This window comes from Lipotes vexillifer, unplaced genomic scaffold (assembly GCF_000442215.2).
Source record: "Lipotes vexillifer unplaced genomic scaffold, Lipotes_vexillifer_v1.1 scaffold47, whole genome shotgun sequence".
Lineage (NCBI taxonomy): Eukaryota > Metazoa > Chordata > Mammalia > Artiodactyla > Lipotidae > Lipotes > Lipotes vexillifer.
This window is the reverse complement of record NW_006791298.1, coordinates 1,503,750-1,515,762: the sequence shown is the minus strand read 5'-3', so window position 1 is coordinate 1,515,762 and position 12,013 is coordinate 1,503,750. Positions and strand designations below refer to the sequence as shown.

At 36.1% G+C, this 12,013-nt stretch overlaps 1 protein-coding gene across 1 annotated transcript in view; it reads right to left on the bottom strand.

Moving 5' to 3' along the window:
* PATJ (PATJ crumbs cell polarity complex component) overlaps positions 1 to 12,013 on the bottom strand; it is a 357,124-nt gene that overhangs the window by 237,688 nt on the left and 107,423 nt on the right. The window contains exons 18-20 of the mRNA XM_007464279.1: positions 7,613 to 7,822; positions 3,630 to 3,746; positions 1,213 to 1,608 (exon numbers count right to left, since the gene is read on the bottom strand). Of these exons, the coding sequence (XP_007464341.1) occupies positions 1,213 to 1,608; positions 3,630 to 3,746; positions 7,613 to 7,822 (723 nt within the window). The remainder of the gene's footprint in view (positions 1 to 1,212; positions 1,609 to 3,629; positions 3,747 to 7,612; positions 7,823 to 12,013) is intronic.

The following is a 12,013-nucleotide window of genomic DNA, read 5'->3' as shown; positions in this document are numbered from 1 at the left end:
AAAAAAAAAAAAAAAAAAAAAAAGGGCCTATATTTTAGGTTGCCTTATATTGGGGTAAATAGAAAAATTTATTTTTATGGAAGAAAACACCATAACAAGGCAGTATTTATGAATATTCAATAATCTGCAATTACTAACTTGCTCCATATAACTGACTATTGTTTGAGGTCAAGCACTTACAGACATAGGAGTGGGACTGGCAGAGGTAGAAAGAACCAATGTCAGTGGCAACATACCAGGTGATTCGATGTCACCTCTTCCCACATTCGTCACATAATCCCAAATATCTGTTCGCTTGTAGGCTGCCCAGAGTCCACTACCAGGGGTAATCCTCTGGGGTTCCTTAAATACATAAATACAGCATCTTGCATAGCAGAGGGACCCACAGCATTTGCAAAAAGGATAAATGTAGGAAGATCTAAGGGAGGCAAGGAAAAAGCCCAGCTCTATCTGCCTGTGAGAGAGCAAATGAAGGCTCCTTTGCACATCACTGCAGGGAAGTTGCTGACCTCAGTGAGGAGGGCACCGTACTGCACCTGAACACATTTACTTGGAAGTTAATTTGGGAAAAGAAATAAACAAACAAAAATAAAACATTAAAAATATCCCTAATGAAAGATTCCAACTGGTGACCAGTTAACTCTAATTTGACTTTTAAAAAAACTTATTGGTGATTTAATAGCAAGGGTAAACCTATTAAAATATAATGCTTTCCTGCAAAGTTGTCAACAGGTAGTATCACAAATGTAAAGATAATCTTCTAGAGTTCAGTGACTTTCTATTTAGTATCATATATAATACAGAGAACAGTGTGGATAAGCAAGACAGAAACAACAATAAATCTTTAATCAATTTTGCCTTGATTTTCCTTGACAAATACATTATGTGAGAAATACAGAGCTGTGTCTCCCTGAGAGAATTTTTTTTTAAAAAATCACAAATGGCAAAAGAACTCTTCCTTAAAATCAGTAGTTAGGAGAAAAACATCACTAAAAAATCAAGGTTAAAAAACATAAAACCCATCATAAAAGCAAGGCAACTACAGTTTATTGACTCCAGCCAGAAGTTACATAATATAGAAATGATGAGGTTTACTTAAAGCAACACACTCTATGGTACATTCTGGAAAAAATGATTAATGATGAAAAGATCCATTGGATTTTGTTCAGGGGGAGTCAGGGAGGATGTGGAAGATGTGTTCTAATCCCTTACCATCTTTTCAGTGCTATAGCCACACTGCTGCATCTCCTGGGAATACACGCTCATCATGGACCTGGCTTCTTGAGGCTCAGGCAGTTCACAATCCTGGTACCACTGTGTACCAAAGTGAAGCGCCTTCATGGATGGAACAGGAGCAGCCTCTTGAATGTGAGATGAGGGATACAATTCCATGGACTGAAAGTGGTTTTGATAGAGCTCATATTCTTCATCAACAAGCATTTCTCTTTCTTCACCCATTTCCTGCAATCTAGGCGCCATAAATTCAAGCATTTCCCAGGCCTCCTTACTATTGTCTATCTCTTTTTGTTGGGACTGGAAAGCCTTTCCCAAATCTAGAAATGGCTCATCCACAAGCTCTTCTTTAAAATAGGGCTCATCTCTAAATCCCTGTGAATAAAAATTGTAAAAAAAACTTTAAACTACGTCTGTATTAAAGCTGCACCCTACACATTAACTGGAAAATTAACCGGTAACATAACTGCAATGACGGTATTACGTGACAATGCATAGTTAACCTGACAGCTCTCCATTACAAATGAGAAGAAATACAATCTCACTGCCACACAAGCCTCAACCCTGAAAAGAAACAAATGACAAGAGGCAAAAATCTGCCTTTGGCAAGGTGACTGACTAGTCTGAAAGGTTCACTATACATCAACTGCCTTAAAATTCTCAGTCAGAGATAGGAATTTCGTTAAATTGCTACATTGAATATTTAACTCCTGCATCTCATATAAAAAATAATACATAAATATGGATGCACTTCATACTATCACTTAAGAAAGCAAAGACTTAAAAGGTCAGGATTTTCAGGTTTATGTAACTAAAAAGAAATTAATGGTTATCTGAATGTTTACAAAACATTCTCTACAAACTGAAGATATGGGGAATATGTCTCAACTACTTTCAGTATGACTCTTTTATAATATAACACTTAATAGACATTTATTTTTGCATCTGCATTAATAATATAAAACAAAAGGAATGAATACAGTATGCTTTTCAATTAATTCATACTTCACTAATCAGAAGAGCAAGTACATAAAACTGAAGCTAGATAGTCATGCATGAGCAGAAACTTTGTTGAGTTCCTAGGTAACGCTTGAGGAATGTATGAATCTGCTGAGCCTCTGACCTAACTCCAAGGCACCTTAGGGTGCTGGGAACAATGAGGCCCAATTCCCTCTAAGGGATCAATGACATTTCCTATTTTAAGTCCTATTCATTAAGTATCAATAAATGCAAATTCCTGAAATGAATCTACTCCTTCCCATTGCTTCCTCACTTGCAGCTAGACATCATTGCAGTGACACTTTTAAATTAATATACTATACCAAATACTGTAACCTAGTTATTTCAAAAAAAGAAAAAAACTGCATTTAGAAGGCATATTTAAACATGTCACACAGTTATGAAACTGTAACAAAAAATGTTTAAACTAAAAAAATATAATGGACATTACAGGACTACATGTCGGCTTTAGACACTGTCAACAAACTATGTAAAGAATATCAAAAGACAGCTGTTATCAAGTAAAGCAAAACCATACTCTAACTGCAAGAAGCAAAATAAACACAATTCATTTTAAGAATAAAAAGGGAAAAGCTTCAAAATATACTTTCTAATATTAAAGCATAAAGTAAATAACTCTTTTCTTTAGAAAGTATTCAATAAGAAGTTCTGGGGCTTCCCTGGTGGCGCAGTGGTTGAGAGTACACCTGCCGATGCAGAGGACACGGGTTCGTGCCCCGGTCCGGGACGATCCCACATGCCGCGGAGCGGCTGGGCCCTTGAGCCATGGCGCTGAGCCTGCGCGTCCGGAGCCTGTGCTCCGCAACGGGAGAGGCCACAACAGCGAGAGGCCCGCGTGCCGCAAAAATAAAATAAATAAATAAAAAAAAAAAAAAAAAAAAAAAAAAAGTTCTGTATAGCTCTTATTCTATAGCATTTTTTTTAAATGCAGGTCTATTTCCAAAAATATGTTCTACCCTTAAAATTTTAAGAGTATATTAGTGATATAAAATGAGGTATGTTCTTTGAAAATGCCTTATACCTGGGCTATGTCATTTATGGAGGCAATGTGATACAAGAGAGAAAAGATTTCAGTTTTAAAAAAATTAATAGGGACGTCCCTGGTGGCCCAGGGGTTAAGAATCTGTGCTTCCACTGCAGGGGACATGGGTTTGACCCCGGTCAGGGATCTAAGATCCAGCGTGCCACACACTGCAGCCATAAATAAATAAATAAATAAATAAATAAATAAATAAATAAATATCTGCGATTAAAAAAATTAATAAGGGGGGGATTATTCAATTTGTATCTATTTAGCCAAGAAATGAGAGTGAGAACAAGCTTTTGTCTTCTTTATAATAGCAACTGTTTACTTGGGAAATAAATGTACTAAATACCTTGGGTGCTTCAAGTATTAAAGATGAATTTATATCATGAACTGTTCCTGAAATTTCAGTCTTGTCTTCATTATTGTTTGAATGTAAAATATGATTTTCTTCCTCTTTATCACCTTCCTGAAAATAGAAGCACTTTTAATTTTTAGTTATTTTAGCATGACTGAAGAACTGTTTTTGTCAGCCATGAAACTTTTTTTTTATTGAGTTCTAATTGACATAAAACATTATATTAGTTTTAAGTGTACAACATAATGATTTGGTAGATGTATAGGTTGCAAAATAATCACCATGATAAGTTTAGTTAACAACTCAAATTTCAAATATACAATACAGTGTTGTTAACTATAGTCACCATGCTACACCTTACATCCTTAGGACTTATAACTGGAGATTTGTATCTTTTGACCACCTTCAGCTATTTTGCCCACCCCCAGCCCCCAACTCTGGCAACCGAAGAACTACTTGTGTAATGAAGAAATTATCTTAGTTTCAAACGCTTTTCAGATTAATTCTTATCTTTCCATTAAATGCATGTACACAATAAAATGTATGTAAATTGTTTTATTAGACCAAATTTTTCTTTAATAACCAAAAAAAGCCATGTTCAGGTCAAAGCTTCTCAAACTTTTTATTCTTTTTAGGTATTCCTTAAAGAAAAAATCACTTTCCCAGGAAGAGACCTTAATATTAAGAAATGCCTAAGTTTATATCGGGTGATACTCAAAATCATTAACAATGGTACAGGGTAGCCACTCTCCATCAGAAGAGGGACAATCATCATGGTTCCTACCAGCTCAGCATCAGTCCCAGGTAATAACACAGCTACAATTTATCAAGTCCTAGCTATATATCAAAATCTATGGTAAACACTTTTACGTGCTTTGTCTCAGCTTAATCTTTACAGCAATTCTATTAGGTCAGGATTTTTATATTTACATGAAAATAACACCAAATAGATATATATCTCACAGGCACAGGTTTTAGCACTTTAAATATATCAATTCATTTAATATATTTATTAATATATTAATACATATTCTAAGAAGTAGGTGCTCTTATTAACTTCATTTTACAGATGAGTAACACAGGCACAGTAATTTGCTCAAAGGTACATAACTAGTCAGTTACACACCCAGAATGTGAGCCCTGGCTGTCTGGCTCTAGAGCCTGTGTTCTCAGCTACCAAGATTTGTGATTCCAAGTGGGAGCTGGTGAGGTCAAATAACTGGCCCAAGGACACACAGCTTTGCAAATCACAGAACTAAGCAAAATCCCACAGATGTCTGGCTCAAGAACTCCACTGCCAGCTCTGTCCTGTGGGTTCTGAAGATACAATGTACTTTTTAAAGTCAGTTCACTCATTTTTTATCTGTGACATCTGAGGTGAGTTTGTAGAAAAGAGAAAGTAAGTCACGTTTCTGGTTAGCATGAAACTATACAGATAATAACTTTCTACATAAGACTATAATGCAAGATTATAGAACACCTATAGTACATATCTATATGGTACAAGACTTAATAAAAAATAATTCTATTCTCCTGTTACATATTCATAGTCATTCTGCTCCAACTTGACTTTGGACCTTCTTATTCATACTCTCTCTCCGGTTCTCCTGAGGACTGAGCAAATGCTCAGCAAACATTAAGTGATGAGATAAGTGGCCACCAACTGGACCATGAGAGAGAGAGACAGAGAAATAGAGAGACCTCAGAGAATATCCATGCATCACTATTTACAGCTCACAGACAATTTTGCTAAAAGAACCCAGATGTTAAAGAAGGAATTACTTAGAAATTTTTAGTGGAATCATCACTGAGTCTTGAAAGTGACCTTCTCTCGAATTCCTTCCCTGGCCTCACAACTCCCCAGCATCCTGGCAGCCTTCTACTCACTGAGGGAAGCCTAGGCAAAGGTCCACCTCAAAATTACTGCATTCCAAAATCCTTTCAGAGCAAGGCTCCAAGGTCCCGAGGTTTGTGCAGCTCTACCTCTGCCAGAAATAGCACAGGAATCCACAGCCAGTTGCTACTAAGTTCTGTTCTTTATACTGCCTGAGACTTCCTTCAATTGCTTCAAAGTCAAGTCACACTGCTTAGGTCCTATAGATCATAAATAGTTGGGACTTTCTCTGGTAACCCAAATAATCAGGCAAATAATCATCAGGGAAAATCTAGACAAAGCTCTTGCCACAATCCAAAATACCAAGATGAGGTCCCATAAAAATATTAAGTTTCCCCTCCTTAATTTGTCCAAAAATCAAACTGGGTATCTCAGGGTATATACTGACTATGGCAACACTCACACACCAAATACACAATCTAAAGTCAAGAACCTGACTTAGCTATGTGCTATATTCCATTTCAAAATGTTTAAAGTATCTGATAGGTGTAATATATAGGCATCTTGATGTATAATATGTCATATAATAATATGAAGGTCACGTGAGGTTCCCCAATGCAAAAATACTATGTGTAATACATGACTCTATCTATGCCTATAAATGAACATGTAACAATATCTATATAGACAGATCTCTATCTATATACCTATTTATCTATATGAACACTTGTAGTGTGCTAATATATTTCACAGAATAAAAGAGTTTTAGAGTTAAGAAAGATCTTATGAATTCTCTAGTCTTTTTTAGTCTTTTCAGAAATGAAAAAGTAGGCTCAGAAAAGTGCTGTACCTATGATCGAATTACTGGTATAGTGTTTCTCAAAGTGCAAAAATTCTGCATCAGAACCACGCCAGTGACTCACGGAAGAGGCAGATTCCTGAACAGCACATGAGAACCACTAAATCAGAATCTCTGAGAGTAGGACCTGGGAAACTGCATTTTAACCATCTCCAAGGTGATTCTTACATCTATCACATATCATTGAATTTGAGACCCACTGGGCTAACTTGTAGCAAAGTTAGAAACAGAGCCCAGATTTCTTGAAATCCAGTCCAACACTCTACTACAACCATGCTATTTGTTTCAGACATGCCACATGAAACCAAACTTGTGACAACAAATTAGAATAGGAACATATAGCATTGTGGCTAAGAGTACAGGGTCTGAAGCCACTCTGCTGAGTTTATACTCCAACTCTCCCACTTACTAGTCATATTACCTTGCATAAGTTACTCAACTCTGTGTCTTGACTAACTCAATACATAGTAGTGGTATTAAGAGGATTACCTCCCCTTAAAGTTCCTGTGATGACTAAATTAGTGCATGTAAAGAGCTTAAAATACTGAGTGACATATATAAGCACTCAATAATACTTTAATGCCACTTGAAAATTATCATCAAGGATTTTTTTTACATTGGGGAACCTCAATAGCACCATAACTAATAATACTTCAGTCAGAAAGAGTGATCTAGGGAAGTTGCAGGAAAAAAGAAAAAGAAAAACAAACAGTGATCCGACATAGCACCTGAGATTAAACAATAAGATGACTTCAGGATGGCTTCTGACCATATCGGAGTTTAGATGCTAGGGGTTACAAGGCACACTGATGGTCAGAAAAGCATATTAAAATCTTACTGAGATGTGGTTAACTAGATTTCAACTTACCAAGCCATCTTGACATCATGTCCAAATGAAAGTTAAAACACATAAACATACTTATTTTAATTTATAACATAAGGAATGTAATGAGAACTTAGAAGTCTGTGTTAAAAATATAAAGATAAAAGTAGTAGCAGTAGGACTAGTAATGTTGGCAGCTAGCACTGATGTAGCAATGTGCTAATAAGCACTTAACAAATATCATCTTTAATCCTCAAAATCCTATGGGGTAGACATTTTTTTTCTGAAAATTAAGTCAAGGACGTTAAGAAACTTGCACAGACACATGTATAGTAAGCAGTGGAACAGGGATTCGAAGCCAGGTGTATTTGAAAAATCCATGTTCTTAACTATTGATATTATCAATATCCTATAATGATATAGTATTATCATTTCCTATATTAACAAATTTCGACACTTACCACCAAAGGCTTACAGATGCCAAGGTGTACAGTGCCTGGTGGCACAGCTTTCAACACTTCCACAGCTTCAGCAAGTGTGGTGTTGTCCAAACAGTATTCATTGACTGAGACCAGGCGGTCTCCAGGTAATAGTTCTCTGCCTCTTTCTGCCACACCATCTGCCACCAGGGAGCGAATCACAATCACTGATCTTGTGGGATCTAAGGGGTCCTAAGGATCAAGCAAAAAAGAAAGATGAGTCAGTTCCCTAAAAACAAATATATAACCTTAAGAAAAGTATGTGGACAGTTACACCTCAGCGATATTGTGGGTTTGGTTCCAGACAACTACAATAAAGCGAGTATCACAATAAAGTGAGTCACATAAGCTTTTTGGTTTCCCCAGTGCATATAAAAGTTATGTTTACACTATACTGTAGTCTGCAAAGTGTGCAATAACATTATGTCTAAATAAACAATGTCATACCTTAATTTAAAAATACCTTATTACTAAAAAATGCTAACCATCATCTAATGACACAGGGTTGCTGCAAACCTTCAATCTGTAAAAAATGCAATATCTGCGAAGTGCAAATAAAGCTAAGCACAATAGTAAAGGGTATGTCTGACTCATGAATCTCATTTGACTATTTACTTTATGTGTCCAGTATTCTGGTAGTATTCGTCCAAAAACAAAATCTATTAAAATATCACTCTAGGGCTTCCCTGGTGGCGCAGTGGTTGAGAGTCCGCCTGCCGATGCAGAGGACTATAGTTTAGATAATAGTATTATATTGATGCTAAATTTCCTGAATGTGATCATTGTATTGTGGTTGTTTAGGAGACTGTTCTTGTTGTTAGGAGACAAAATGCTGATGTATTATAAAGTCTGTGATTAACTTAAAATAGTTCAGCAATGAAAAAAAGATAGAAAAATACATAACAAGAGAGAGAAAGCAATTGGAAAATATTAATTGGTGAGTCTAATCTAAAAAAAAAAAAAAAAAAAAAAAAAAATCACTCTATACATCCACATAAATATCAGCTTGTATCAAGATAAAGACATAACCTTAACAACTTCAGTTGCATGTCTGAGTGCTCAATACATGTAAATTTCTTTTTAAAAGTTTTGGTGATCGATATTTTGTTGGACCACAAGAGATCTGGGGAGAGTTGGAAAAGAACCTCTGACATCCTTAAGCATAGTCATACTAGGGACCAAAGACAAGCCCATCTATTATTGCTCTTGGGCAATAAGTAGGCTCCAAAAGTAGTGTACTATGGGTAATGATACTACATTCTTAGGCATTTCACCAGTATAAAATCTTCTTGCTAAATCACTCAAGTTCCAAAAAGACATGGAAACCATGGCATATACCACTGCCTTTAAAAAGTATGTTTAAAAATAACATAACCTAAAATTATGACATGATATAGGTACCCCTAGGTGAGAATTATTCTAATACAGAGGAACTGAATATCAATTCATGAACAAAATCATTGTGCAACTCTCTCTCATCCACTGGGAGGGCCCCATATTTCTTTTCATTAAGCACAGAAGATAACACTGACACTCTATAAATACATTTGGCTAATAAAAACCAATTTATAGCCACACTATTATTCTTTATTTTATTCAACAAACACTGATACATAGCACTTACTATGTGTCAGGCTCTGTTCTAAGTGCTTGACAATCATTAATTCAGCTAATCCTTACAACAAATTCCAGGATGTGGGTAGATTTATTGTCTGTATTTTACAAATGAGGAAACTGAAGGTCCGAAAGTTAAGGAAACTTGCCAAGATCACCCAGCTGGTGAGTGGCAGAGCCAGGATTCAAATTCAGTCTGGCTCCTAAGCCCTTCTCTTAACCATTGTGCTCTGCACCATAATAATAATCAGAACAAATTGGAAATAAAGAGTTATGAATGGAAAAGAAACATCCATGTGGAAATCTTATGGTTGAGTAGAATCTCTTATTTGTCCTAACGGTGGAGGTATATGATGCAATTACTAAACCTCAAACTTCGTAAGTGAGAAAAAATAAATAAATCTCACCCTTAACATCACTCGCTTGGTTTGTCTATTTTGCTCCTACTGTTTCATTATGTACATACTGCTCCATAAAGGCAAAATGTAGTAACATGAGATCCTACTACTGTTAGTTTCTATTAAACCCTTCCTGAGAAAGTAGAAACTACCACGTTTTGTGTTAGAATGGTAAGACTTTGGAATTAGTAAAGTGAGAATTTGCCAAGTTCCAGGTTATGTCTGTTTGAAGTGGCTGATGGTTCTTTTGAAGGTTTCTGCTGCAGTTTTCTATACCTCTCTGTTGTAGACATCAAGGCTTATTTTCAATACTACATGGAATCTTAACCAAATATACCATATTTAAATCAACAAAGGCTATAGAGCAAATTCCTTGAAAAATGCCTTCAAACAACTTATTTTACTTTCCTTAACTAAATCTTGCTTTTCCACTACCAAGTCAAGAGATTCTTGGTAAATTTCTAACATGCTCTGTTGTAATAACACCACATACTAAGAAAGAGGATTGAAAGTAAAAATAGTCATGGGAACTCACTAATAAAGTACCGTGTTAAACTATATTACACCAATATTTTCAAGTAGAGGGAGCTATTGCATAGGAAGAGAACAATAAGGAACCCCCCCCCCAAAAAAAAAGTACAGTGGGATATCAGCAGCGATCAGTGCAGTAATATAAAAGAGCTGTCTATTTTGTCACCAGCAACCATGAATCACAACACACTTTTTCATTCTGAAATATGAAACCATTACATTTTAAGTTTGACACACTAATAAATAAGCTGTACAATTATGTCCTTCATTTAGGCTGTCAGTTTCTGATGGAAGGCTTTTTTATTGGAGGGGAAGGGAAACTATAAAATAGCTTATTCCCTTCATGAAATGCACAGAAAGCAGCTAGCATTACTTCATATTAGTAATTACTAAACTTTCTTAGAGAAAACTGCAACAGTAAAATACACCAAAAGCAAATAAATGATTTCACTGGGTGGGTGTGAGCCATCTCTGCAGTTTCATATAACACCTAAGCAAAAAGTACTATTTTTTACCCAAATAAATAGTGAATTGGATTTCAAAATGCAACCAGTTGAATCGATAATTAGAAACATTTCAAAGAAAGATTACCAGGAAATAATGGAAATAGAAAATAGATTAATAGATTTCCCTTATTATAGAAAAATCATGGTGAGCATTTATTTATACAAAATGCAACTTTCTTTAGACCGCAAACTAGTACCAGGTGTGCCTGCTTACTAAAATTTATTCAGGCTTGGGCTTCCTAGTTATTCTAAACACTAAATCCAATCTATCACCCCTTTTCCTGGATGAAAGAAGCCAACGGCAGCTTCTTTGTCACTTAAAAAAAGACAAACCACCCACTACTGAAGATACCCCCCTTATGGATAATCACCACTGCATTTTCTGTGATGACTTTTCTGACCAGGTGATCTCTCACGTAGCTAAATGGAGCTGCTTTAATGCGTAGCAGTCATTTCCTTTCATGGTCATCACATGTAGTAGTCACCCTATGGAAGAACAGCAGCTGCTACTGCCTACCAGGGCGGCTACTATTCTTGAGGCTTTGCCACATACGACATGCTTAAAAACCAGGCTGCTTCTCATCAGAAAAGTCTGTTTTCTGAAAATGTAGTCTACAATATCATATCCATGTTAAATCCAACAAAATGTTATAAAGATATTTCTCAAGACCTCTACCCAACTTCTAGACCCTATCCAGATTTTTTCAAGTCCCCATCAGTTTTTATCAACTTTTATCATAATTTTAAAATCTCTAATTTTTCTTGTTTTGGTAAACGACACTGTAAGGAACATTGTGTTCAAGAATCAAGATGTTGTTTTAGACTACTAAAGATGTTTTTTCCTGTTTATTCAAAATCCTTATATTCTTACACATGTTCTAACAGTATCCTGTATGTCTGCTTTAACTCAACCATTTATGAAAGTCATTCCCTACAGCTCTTAAAAACTCCTACAATCAATTAGGCACAGCCAACGTTCATCAGAATGCTACGTGGGAAGACAGGAGCTCTAAACCTGAATTCTCCTCGCTACTTAGCTATGAAATCCGAAGAGAACCAATCTAACTGCTCTGTCTCACAGGTGAATAAAAGTGCCTGAAGAAAAACTCATATGAGGATTTCTGAGGTCTCTTGAAGTGATACTAATGTTTGATAGTTATTATAAACACAGGAAGTTTCAATGTTGGGAGAAATCCAAGGTGACAAACAGACTTCTCTCCTCCCACAGTCCCTGAGTGGCACTGTCATACACCCAAGCACTCACTCGCTCGCTCTCACCTTTTCACTGGGTTGCTGGCTAAGGCATGTCAACTGACCTTCTGTCTCTTGTATCC